Source organism: Ursus americanus, chromosome 18, assembly GCF_024610735.1.
Source record: "Ursus americanus isolate L20-20 chromosome 18, mUrsAme1.1.p, whole genome shotgun sequence".
Taxonomy (NCBI): Eukaryota; Metazoa; Chordata; class Mammalia; order Carnivora; family Ursidae; genus Ursus; species Ursus americanus.
Genome location: NC_142144.1, coordinates 58,594,154 through 58,606,950, shown reverse-complemented (window position 1 = coordinate 58,606,950; position 12,797 = coordinate 58,594,154). Strand labels below are relative to the sequence as shown.

Below are 12,797 nucleotides of genomic sequence, written 5' to 3'. Positions count from 1 at the left end.
ATTTAATTATATATATTATCCTTATTGTAATTTTTTTAAACTCCAACAGGTTTTTTATTAACATAATGTAGCTGCATGGTTTCACTTACCTTTTAACTAGAAGTGCAAGCCTATTTTTATAGCTTACACGTACAGAATTCAGACAGACAACTTGGGGACTTCAAAAATATCATAAATGGTTTAGGTTAGAACATATTAGCTATTCTGTCCTGATTGCAGCCCTTTTGTTGTTTGTTCCTGGTAGAGGTCATGTGTGGTTAAACCTAAACCAAGAACATTCACTCCGAATCAGGCATTTGATGAATTTCCCCCAAGCGATCTAAGTTTCTATTAGCCAGTGTCACTTACTTTTCTCTGACAAAATCTCCTAAAATGTTGAACAAACTGGTTATGAAATTATTTGCTGCCATTTTATTAGCTTGAAGAAAAAGTTTTAAATTTTCCTTTCAGATGAAGGTTTTTGCACAGTGTTGTGGTTTACATGTTATGAGGTTGAGAACCTGGGATTTTCCTGGCTGAATGGTTCAATTTGATAAAAGTGAGTTTTGAAAGTTAAAGTTCTCTAAGAACTTGAAAAATTACTTTATCTGGGAGGATTATTATGCAAGAGTAAATATATCATCATTTCTCCCTCTTATGGTATCAGAGCCTCTTAAAGAAACCAATGGTACCTACAGGCCCGGCCAATCTAATGCTAAATGGGCCTCCATCTCATGTTCTGGGAAATCATTTGAGCAGCAGCTATATTTCTTTGTTTTTGCTTTGGGGCTGAGGATAACGTTTTCATATCACATATTCCAAGACACTCATTTTCAAGAATTTTGGCCTGTTTGAAAACATATATTGTTCTTAGTTTGATAAGGGAAAGAACTTTCCTTCCTTCCTGAGCTGTTGGCCGGTCCTCTTGTTTGTTCTGCTTGACTCCTTTGTTCCCTTTCATTATGTAGTTAGTTGGAGCCTCGGAAAAAATGGTGAATGCTTCTCTGTGCACAAAAGTGTGTGTGTGTGTATATATACATATATATCATGATGTCTTATTTCTCATTAGGTTGAATTTGAAGATGGATCCCAGATAGCAATGAAGAGAGAGGATATCTACACTTTAGACGAAGAATTACCCAAGAGAGTGAAAGCTCGTTTTGTAAGTGCTGGCAAGTACCCCTCAGGGATCTGCAATGTGAATCTCTCATCCTCTCCCTCTGTTTCCCAAGCCCAGCAGGAAACATGCTCAGGCCTTTGGACTGATTTTCAAGAAAGCCAGTGCAACTTTTCCCTTATGTAGGCAAACCTCAAATTTGGCCCCAAACAGGAAACCAGTGCAGGTTCCTTGTTTTCCTTTCTAATGAGGTCAGCTGATCTAACACTTATTGGCATACCAGAATAGTTTTTGAATACATACTCTGTGCCAGGCACTAGGAACATACAAAGGTACCGTCCAGGGATTTATAATCTTGTCAGCAGAAGCAACATTAAAGGAAGTTTTCAGTAGTAGATTAAAGGGGGACACGGTACAAATGAACGTGTGGTTTTCTATAGCCTTATCATATATTGATTAATGTCTCTCCAGAAACTCATTAATGTTTGTGTCCGTTCATAATTAAACCAAGCTCTCACTTTTATAACTAAAGGAATAAAAAAAGCCCAAAAACTAAGTGTGGGAATACTAAAGCTGTTTAAAAAAAAAAAAAGAAAGAAAATGTTTTTTGGTTTCAAGCTTTATACATGCCATTAAAAGACAAATAAACATGCACAAATAATCAAAACTGAAGTTGTTAAAAAATATAATTCACAATAACTTAGTTTTCATTATTATATCATAAAATATTTAGTGGACCCTGAAATGAAGTCACTTTTACTCATTTAGAATTGCATCTACTACATCTGCAAAATGATAAATCCTGAACAGGGAAATTTGAATGGGATTTTTCTGACTAAAATGAAAAAAAAAAAATTTTTTTTTTTTTTTTTCAGAATAAATGACACCCTTAGTTTTCAGTGAATGCTTATGATACACTTTCCTGCAGTGTAGTTACCTTAATTTGGGAAATCCTTGGGTTCCTTAAATCTTCAGTTGTATATTTAGCTCGTTTTCCTATCACGTGGGGTCGTGGGAACAGGGTAACTGCACCAGGTATCAACTGACTTTCTGAGCTGCATCCTTGCGAGGAGGCTCTTTCAAAGTGAAATAGTCAAGAGCAGAGTGATAGTAACAGCCCTGCTACCCACCCAGTGAGAAACGTGACACGTGGGGGGCCCACACACCTGAAGATAGATTAACCACCAGATAAACTTCAGGGAGAGAGAAAATCAAATATTCCTATTGTAAAGACATTGGCTAATTCCTAACAAAGATCTAAAAAATCTGTCCATACCCTACATCTTAAAAATCTCTTAAGAACAACTTTCTTCTTCAAGATGCCAAAGATGGCTACCTCTCATGCTGTGCTCCTGTCTTCCATAGATTCTCCCTCCTCTCCCTGCTCTCCCTTGCTCCTCCTGCATTCAGTCATTCATTCACCTAGACATTGAAGGATGGGGAATGGAGTAGGTGGTCCTCTCTAAGGCTCTCAGGTCTTTGATTTTCTAATGCATGTATGATTAAGCACCAGCTGTGTCTTGTAGATTTCAAATACTATTTCTTAATCATATTAAAAGAATGCTTTTTACTTTCTGCTCAGATCACAATTTCTTTGTTCCATAATAGATTTGTCTCCAATACCAGGTTGCCTTTCTACATAGTTTTATTTGAACCCAGCTCCTGAGTTTCCTAAGATCCATTTCTCTGAATAATCACACCAACATCCAACTTTTTTTTTAATTCTCAGAGAAAAATGTTTAATTAAAAATAAGAGTCAGTAAAAAATATATAAATCACATGTATTATCTGAATGTAACCTGTTATATCAAACAACTGAACCTAGTGGAAAATATCTTCAGGAACAAAGGCTCACGGTCACTAAATCCAGTTTGCTACCTCTGTTTTTAGGGATTCGAAGACTTACGTGCTCCTCTTATAGCAATCCAGCCTTTCCTTCAGGTCATATATAACCCTCTGGCCCTTGGTTGGTCTATCTATGACTGCTATTTTTTTTTTCCAGTTGGTGAAACAAATCTAATTGGAAAACTCATTGATGGAAGATATTTTATGATTAGAGAAATCTCTTTTGTTTTTTTAAAGGAGGGATGGGTTAGCAGCCTGACTGCTAAACAGGAGGCCTCATATTTTAATGACTTCTGCTCACTCAGACACACGCTGACTTGGGAAGAAATTTTTCAAAAGAGTCAGCAGTCCACCTCGGTGATTTTGCGGGGGTTCTTTCCCACTAACTTCAGAAATGGCCCCATTACCTTTTATTGTCTCACAGAATAACCATGGCAACGGTACATAATTAAGTAGAGCTCCTGGTAAATCGGTTTTATTATTGTATTTGAGAGGCTGACTTTTGCTGTTCTCACACAGTGACAACACTTTCAAAGATGCTTTATTTTCTCCTTTGATAACTTTTAGCACTTATAAAAGGGAAAGATTACTCAGAGGAAGTACTTTGCCAAGAATGAATGAAACAAAAATGTTTTCTCCTAATGGCAGAGGGTGCCCAACCAACCCATAATCTTTTAGGTATTATTTTCCCGAGTGAAACAATGTAGTGTCTTGGGGTCCATGCAGGTAGCCTGTTGCCCTGGATAACCACCTCATGAGCTGGCGGGGAACATGCCCGCTGTGCACGTGGGTCTGTTTTCTACTTTTCAGGCTTCTTTGTAACTGTTCCATTGTTTATCTCTTCTTCATGACTGACCATGTGTTTCAAGTGCTTAGAGCTGGACTCTGCCTCTGTCACCAACCAGGGGAGGTGGCCTCCTCAGTGACAATGAGATGCACTGTGCACTGGCATCACCTGGAGTACTCTACCTCAGTGAAAATCAGTTGGAAATGCACGTTAGGAGACAAAGTAGCAAGGAATTAGGAAGCAAAAGCAGTGTCGTAATGTAGCCTTTACCTGTGCATAACAGAAAAAGCCCACACTCCTTCACTTGGGTAACACGTAGTTGAGCAGTGACTGAGTGGCTGGGCATGTCGCTTGGTGTGGAGAACATGTAAAAATCAGTACTCACTCCCTAATGTCCTCACCCTCAAGGGGTTCAAGGAATCCCTAGTGCGGAGAAAGTTAACTGCCCCTCATCTCTGCCCCTGACCTCGTTCTACTGCGTTGACACATAAAGTCTTACAGGAACCCAAAGAAGGGTCCTCAAGTTTGTCTGTGGCAGAGAAAATAGAATAGTGTCCATGAAAAGGAAAAAGTGCATCTAATGACAGAAAGGGATGAACCGCTAAGGTGTGGCCAGGAACTGCAAATAATTCTGTCTGACCAGCACGTGGGGTAGGATTTTGCCAAGTTATATAGGTCTAGAGAGCTTGGATACCATCTTAAAAGGCAGCAAAGCTATTGAAAGACGATAAGCAGGGATGTCATATACTCAGTTTGTAGAGCACTTTCTTCTAGTGGTTCTGTAGAAAATAGCCTGGGGTGCGGCATTTGCTGCAGTGGTGTAGAGGAGGAAATGTGAGGCCTGTACCATGGGGCCAGAGGGACAAAGAAGAAAGGATGGAGGGCTTCGAGGAACAGGTAGGAGGGGACCTGGATGGGGATGGGGCACATTTACAGTGACAGGTTTGTGATCACTGGAGCTACGTGGATAGGATAGTTATACTGTGTATGGAGTATGGGAAGGATAGTAATGGGGAAGGAGCACTTTGAGTTGCATTTAGGGCAGGTTGGTTTGAAGTGCCTTTGGGATCAGTACTCTGAGATGCCTGCTAGACAGTTTGACATGCAGGCCTGTGCACAGAAGGAGGTCTGAACTGGAGTGAGAGATACGAGCATCCTTACAGAAGAAGGAATTGAAGCCATGAGTGCGGGTGTGAGGACTCAGGGAGCATATGTGGAGAGGAGAAATGCAAAAACATCGGGAGCATCAGAGTTGAACAGATAGTTAAGAAAGGAGAACCCCTGAGACATCAACAGTGAGCAGCCAGAGGAAGAAGAGAGGCAGGAGGAAGGGCTTATAAAGTGTCAGAGAAGAGAGCAATTCCAGCAATACTTAGGTGACAGAATAGTCAAATACATTTAGGGTGGGAAAGTGTCATAGGAACTGGACTGGAGCAAGGACAGTTTCGGGGAAGTTGTATGGGCAGAGGCCCAGAGGTAAATAGGAGTGGGGTGAATTAGAGATGACTGTTGACAGATTGGTCAAAAACCTGGTTGGACAAGAGCCAGAGGGGAGATGGTGAGTGAGGGAGATTTAAATGAGAAGACTTTAATCCTGCTTCTGCTGGGGGACGGTCCCTGGGGGTGGGAGATCCTGAAGAAAGTTGGGGCTACATGGAAGCAGGAGCCTGGATGAAGCAGGTGGGGAAGCCCCAAATCCTGGGCTAGTGGCCTGGCCTCTGCACAACCCACCCCCACCCCGAGCTGGCTAAATCAGATATTTGTCCATTCTTGTCATGGTCAAGTTCTGTGCTTTCTGCAGCGTGACACTGGCTCTTTCTAGTCCACAGCCTCTGATATGCGGTTTGAAGACACATTTTATGGAGCAGACATAATCCAAGGGGAGAAAAAGAGACAAAGAGTGCTGAGCTCCAGGTTTAAGAACGAATATGTGGATGATCCTGTGTACCGTACTTTCTTGAAGAGCTCTTTCCAGAAAAAATGTCAGAAGAGACAATGACCTGCCTGTGCTGCTGCAGGCAACAGAGCAACTTGGCCGGAAAAGGAAAGCGGAAGGGACAAGCTTGGGGCCGTGCGAGGTGTTTCACTGGGGTAGGTGACGGGGTGTGTCTCTGACAGTGGAAAATTGGGCTTTCCAGAGTTTGGTCGCCCAGACCACAGATTACAAGTGTTATTAATTGCACACAACAATCTGAAGCCCTCCCCTAATCTTGCTTTCACTTGTGAGCAATTGTCTTCGACGATCCCAAAGAATTTTTCTAAGTGAAAGGAAATAATAGCGACTCGCCCACCAAAAAAAGCCACTGACAGAGGAGGTGGGTCCTCACCTGTGGCCTAATGAGGCCCTTGGTCAGAAAACACATGAAGACTTCTCTCCCCAACCCCAGCAAGTGGGAGCCTCGATACCCAGGTAAGAAGGTGATAATTTATATATTTTCCACAGTCAGGGAAGGACTCTCACTTATTTGTTTTAAATGGCAGTTTTTATAAAACATTTTTAAAACACAAATGGCCTGTATGGTAATGAGATTTACCCGTGTGCTATCTGTAATTTCCCTTGTACAGAACTTTTACATTTTTTTATATCCCTATTACTTTTGATTGTGTCTGATGAGAACTGAGTTGTTGGCCTTTGTGAAATTTTTGGCTCTTGAGAAAGAATTCTTATGAATTGTATGGGAATTTTATATATTTAAAGAGGGAGATCTGGGGCTGTTATTTTTAAACACCTTTTTTTTCATAATATTCTGAGTAGATATTTATAAAATATATTTCTTTCATTATGTGTTTGTAAAATTAGAGTTTAAATAAATATGCTTTGATGCATAGTTTTCAACTAATATGATTTTTCTTTTTTAAAACAGCCTGAAAATGTACTAGTGTTTAAAAATAAAGATTTCCATTTTCTCCAATTCTGTCTTCTGACTTGCTTTTTTGTTTATGTTTAAGTCAACAGAAAAACAAGTTTTCTTTAGGAGCTGGCTAAAAAGTTTGTCAGGCTCTTCTTCATTCACAGACTTTTTACATAACTGGACACATCGCCAGACCTTTCAGACCTCTCACTGGGCATAAAGTCTCCTCTGCCCACAGTGCCAGTTGGTATTTTCCCTCAGCTTCTTCTAGGCCTTGAAGAACTCTGAGCACCTAGAATCTGGAGCTTTTTTCATCCCAGGTTTCTTGGTCCCCGGTTACCTTTAGGAAAGGCTGTATGGACCCTCCAACCCCTCCCCTCACTTTATAGATGAGCTGTGGAGGACAGGCAGGGAAGAGATTGCCCGGGGTCACAGAGTCCTTCGTGACTGCTTCAGTTAACTATGGTCACAGTCATGCTGTATTCCAAACAGCTGCTGAATTTCCATGGCCAGCCATGGGAGGACCAGGCTGGCTGGTCTAAGCTGGACTTGGCTCCGCAGCTGTGCTGACCTTGGCTTGGGCCAGCTCACATGTCTGCTCCACATGTCTCCCGTCATCCCACTGGACCCGGTGAACGAGCTCAGGTGTTTTCTTCTCATGTCAATGGTAGAGGCCTAAGAGCGAGTGAGCCCAGCCGAGTAAGCCTCATTTCAGTCCGCTCTGTGGTGTCGGTTAACGTCCTACGGGCCAAAGCCCAGAGCCAAGGATTTGAGGGCATTTCAAAGTTTCATGGCAAAAAGTGAGGATGTATCATGTTACCGGGTAGAGAGTAAAGAACTGAAACTGTAATAACAGAACCACAGTTAAATTTCAGTTCTCCAGACTGCCTGCTGGCTGAGTGCTCATTTTCCAGAGTGCCTCATGCCTGAACTCTGAGCTGGGGAAGAGCCCACCAGTCTTACTTTTACAGGAATTGAGCATTCCACATTCCCTACCAATTGTCATATGTTTTATCGAGTAATCAAGCTTGTGTTTTCTATCTCCAGGTTTTGAATGGAACTGACCTGCCTACCCCAGGATATGCCAGGGAAGTAGGCCTGTGCAAGACATTAAGAAGAATTAATCTAAATAGGATCATTCATTCTGTACAAGTTTGCCTGTCAGCAAGATTTCTGATTGGCTGCCACAGGGAGGAAATATGCAGAGTCCTATGTGATCTTAAAGACAGCTGTTTTTTATAGGCTTACTTAACTAATGTTCCTATAACCAAGTACAGCTGTATACGGCTTCAGCAAAATAGTGCTGGGCACAGATGCACTCTGGCTCTTGAGAAAGACACCTTCGTTTCACTGCACTGTGCATGAAGTCATTATTAGCTCTACGACCAGACAGATCATTAAAGTTTTTTCACTTACTGTATGACACTTCAATTGTAATTTTAATTTCTTTGCGTTACACTAACTGCATTTTTAGTGTGTATGTGTAGCATGTAATCAGTTGAAGGCTAGCTTCTGGTATTAAAAAAATTTGCTAGCTGTGACAATTCTAATGTAAATCTAATTGCAAGCCCTTTCTCTGGAGGTTAGAAGATTAATAAAAACTGCCTGGCATATTTCACAACATTTTAGTTCCTTTATGTGTGTTTGAAATGAGAACAGTGTGATTCTTGTAAGTTTACTTTTACTAAGGTACTTTTGTTTAGTTCATCTAGAGAGAAACTGAGAAGCAGCATCCATAAAATATCACATGGCTTCTTGGACTACATTATAAATTGCTACTGGCTAATAGTATATGAAAACATGTAGGCTCAGAATACAAAAAGATGTAGGAGTGAATGGGTCTGCCCCTTCTCCCTGTACCCATCCAATGTGAAACAAGGCTGAAATGCATATGGTACTGTAAGTAACCGGGAGGTCCTATGAGTAATCACACTGGAGTAGTGTATGCTGCACTTTTTTTTTTCTTTTTGCCTTTGCCTTCAAGTAAAAGGGACCTGAAATGAAACTTTATTTCAGATATTAGTCACCTCATAAACTTGAAGCTAACTAGAGGCATTCTCATTACATGAAGTAATTGGTTGATTGCAAAACTCAATTGTACTACAAACTCTGAGAATTCAGATTTGCAGTCATTGCTGATATTATTCATTCTTTCACCTAGTATATTGTAGAGACATATAGCACTGACTATATGTCAGTGGGGAGAAGGATTCCTGGCCTCCGAGGAAGGCTGAACTCTCCAGCAAGTGGACTGACAACTCAGAAACTCCATGCTCCGTCCTCAGTCGGTGCAGGACCCTTGAAGAAATTGAACTTCATCAAGAGCAGCTGATATTAACAATGTCTTGAGTATCTACTGTGAATACCGAGCCTGGTAGGCTCCTTAGTGGCATTTATTTACCTTGTTTAACCTCCCCAAGAAATCAACAAAGTAGCGTTACCTGCTTTCATGGAAGGAAACTAAGGCTCAGAGAGGATAAGCAACTTCTAAATCACTTAACCTTCTTGATGCATGAAGAAAAAAGGATTCTAAACCCGACCGAAACAAAAGACATTGGATAGACAACTCTGAAGCTCAAAAGACAGGTTAGCACTAGAGGTATAAATGATGAAGGCATCATTATTATTGGTAGATGTTCAAAAATACGTGGAATCTACCTTCTGACAATGGCAAAACTGTAGGGACAGAAAAAAGATCAGTGCTTGCCAAGGACTGGAGGTGGGGGAGGGGTCGGACAACAAAGGGGTATAAAGGAGCTTTTTGGGGGGGGGTGGAAATATTCTTTTTCTTGATTGTGGTGGTGGTAACAGGACTATATGTTTTTCAAAATTCATAGTACTGAACACTGATAGGTGGATTTTACTAGATGTAAATATCACCTCAGTAAACCTGACTTAAATAAAATCTAGGTGAACAGTGGGCAAGACTGTGAGAGAGAGCATGTCCTGTGAGAAGAGGACAACAAATGAGAAGCGGTCAGAACCCTGGGATAGCTAAACAGATGGGTAGAAAAAGAGGAGCCTGGGAATGACCCCTGAAAGGGGAACCAGGGCGCTCCGACGTCCCGGACAGCAAGGGAAGACCATGTTCCTAAAAGGAGGAGCGGTTGGCAGAAGATGCTGCAAAGTCCAAGCAAGATCATGCAATTGTTTATTAGGAGGCCAAAGTGACCTTGGTGAGAGCATTTCACGTGATTTCAGATGAGAAATCTAGTAACATTCCAGTTGGTGTCCCTGTTGGACAGGCATCTCCTGCCTCCATCTCTCCCCCTCCCCTTCTTTTCAAGATGTTTTTCTTTGTCTTTAGTTTTCAGAAGCTTGACATAATGTTTCTGGGCTTTGATTTCTTTGGGTTTATTTCATTTGGGATTTAACTTCTTGGCCTTTCACCAAATTTGGGAAATTTTTAGCCATTATTTCTTGAAATATTGTTTTTAATTCCACACTCTTCTCTCCACCTGGGACTTTCAGTGATAGAAATGTTGGGTCTTTTGTTGTTGTTACATGGGTCCTGATAATTTTTTTTTAAATAGATGAAAAAAAATTTTAAATATTTATTTGAAAGAGAGAGAGCATGAGTAGGGGCAGAGGGAGAGTGAGAAGCAGACTCTGCACCGGAGCCCACCACAGGGCTCGATGCCAGGACCCTAGGATCAGGACCTAAGCCGAAGGCAGACGCTTAACCAACTGAACCACCCAGGTACCCCTGCTGATGATTTTTTTAAGTCTGTTTTCTCTCTGTTCAGATTGGGTAAGTTCTATTGATCTGTCCTCAAATTTACTGATTCCCTCCTCTGTCATCTCTAAACTATTACTGAGCTCACTGAATGAATTTTTAATTTTGGTTGTTGTATTTTTCAGCTCTGTAATTCCCATTTGGTTCTCTTCTACTTCTTCACTGAAATTTTCTATTTTTTCATTTGTTTCAAGAGAGTTCATGATTACTCACGGAAGCATTTTTCTGATGGTTTCTTTCTTTCTTTCTTTCTTTCTTTCTTTCTTTCTTTCTTTCTTTCTTTCTTTCTTTTACTGATGGCTACTCTAAATCTGTGTCAGATAAATCCAACATCTGATTCATCTTGGTATTACAGTATGTTGATTGTCTTTTCTTATTCAAGTGATTCTCTGGTTCTTGTCACAACAAATGATTCAATTATAACCTGGACATTTTGAATATTACGTTAGAAGACTTTGGATTATATTTAAATCTTTTCTTTTTGCCAGCAGTCACCCTGTTTTGGTTTAGTGCTTAGGTCCTGGCCTACTTTTGCGGGCTGTGGTTCCAATGACAATTTAGTTTTCAGAGCTCTTCTTTTTGGTGAGTTAATGTATATCAGTTTCATGTGTGAGTCGGTCAGCAAATTCTTGTACATATTTATAGAATTCCTTTCTCTAGATCTCTGTTCTCTAATGTTACCCTTCCATTCTCTAGTTGAAAAGGTGAGGAACACTGCCTCCTACTATCGGGAAAGCCCACTCAGTCTCCACTGATAGCATGCTGACAGGGAGGGAAATGCCACCCAGGACCTTCAGGCTTCGGTAATTAGGGGACAGAGGTGGAAGTCCAGACTCCCCACTCAGTCTCCACCAGCACAACACTGAGGATGAGGGGGGAGTACCATCCCGGCTCACTTGCTGCCGCCATATGAGGGACAGAAATCTAGACTCTTCATTTGGTCTCTACTGAGACTATACAGGTAGGGACCATTCATTATGTTTGATTGGGAACCATATTGTCAACAAGGATTTTGTCCTGCTAAGCTGCTCCTTTCTGGATCCTTCGATTCTAGGGAGCAGTTTTAAGTGTTTTTGTTTTGGTTTGGTTTTTTCCCCCTGTGCCTGTTGGTGGTTCCAGTTTTCAGACTTTTCCATGACCAAGTCCAGCATACATGGGAGATAAGAAGAAAACTCAGAGAACATGTTCCTGTGTAGTTCTTAAATCCTGAAACCCCTACGCAGTCTTCTCGCTTTTTTCAACATTTCATAGTCTTCTTACGGTGGTGCTGTCGTGTCCATGACTTTTAATCATACTTAGCCGGGAGGAGCAGCGAGAACTAAGTCTTCTCCCCCTTATCCAGAACGAAGAGGCCTCACTTTTTCTTTAAGTTGAGAGAGAATAATTTATTGCTAACAGCAAGGGTCCAGAAATTGAAGATATAAAGAGACCAATTGATGGAGGAATCCTGAAAGAAGGAAAAGAGATTGAAAGCAGAGGTGGAATGGTTGATCTTACACAGAAAGGGAGATTTCATCCACAGAGACTGAATTCGTGATTATAAAAGCAGAAAAGGCAGATGATATAATTGTTTTGGGAAGGGGCTTTCTAGTGGGTTTGGTGTATGGAAAAGGGTGTGAGAGAATTAAAGATGCTAGAGAATAGTTTCTTCCTCCCCATTAGTCTGGGTTGAAAAAGAAAGGTAGTTGATGTCAAGAGGAAATTGACTGGGAGAAAATAGAGAGATGTAGGAAATGGATGGCTGATTAATACCCTCCCCCCCCCACCAACGATGTCTACAGTCTAATCCCCAAAACCTGTGAATATGTTACCTTACATGGTGAAAGGGACTTCATAGTTGCTATTAAATTAAATATTTTGAGACAGGGAGATTATCCTGAATTATCTGGATGTGCCCAATATAATTAGAAGGGTCCATACACGAGGGAGGCAAGAGGTTCAGAGACTTTCTGAAAAGCAGACTTGTTGAAGGAAGAAGTGGGTGAAGTGATCTGCTTTGAGGACAGAGGAAGGAGCCAGAAGCCAAGGAATGTGGGTGTCTACTAAGGGGTGGCAAAGGCGAAATAGATTCTCCCCTAAAGCCTCTGAAAGGAATCAGCCCTGTTGACACCTTGATTTTGGCTCAGTGAAACTGATGTCAGACTTCTGGCCTTCAGAAAGTTAAAAAGATAGATTGTGTTGTAAGCCAGTGGGTTTGTGTAGTATGTTGCGGTATCGGTGGGGAGCTGAGACAACTGCTAAACTGCAGGGCAGAGTATGAGAGGATGAGAGAAGGTTTTCAGGATCAGAAGCAGTGGACAGAGGAAGAGGGATTCGTTTATAATTTCTTGACAAGGGTCAGGGTATGGTCATGAGAGTGGAGTGGAGCTGAAAGTCATTTCACTGAATCAATTTTTTTGACTATTTAGTTTTTTTTTTTTTAGATTGACAGTGCATATAGCATAAAATTCACCCTTTTAAAATATACAATCCAGTGGTTTT

The 12,797-nt window shown here is 41.2% G+C and overlaps 1 protein-coding gene across 4 annotated transcripts in view; it reads left to right on the top strand.

Moving 5' to 3' along the window:
• KDM4C (lysine demethylase 4C) overlaps positions 1–6,568 on the top strand; it is a 436,152-nt gene extending 429,584 nt beyond the window's left edge. For all 4 annotated transcript variants that reach the window (XM_045780262.2, XM_087869653.1, XM_087869652.1 and 1 more), the window contains 2 exons: positions 1,049–1,141; positions 5,551–6,568. In XM_045780262.2, the coding sequence (XP_045636218.1) occupies positions 1,049–1,141; positions 5,551–5,727 (270 nt within the window). In that variant the 3' untranslated portion in view covers positions 5,728–6,568. The remainder of the gene's footprint in view (positions 1–1,048; positions 1,142–5,550) is intronic.
• The last annotated feature ends 6,229 nt before the right edge of the window (positions 6,569–12,797 follow it).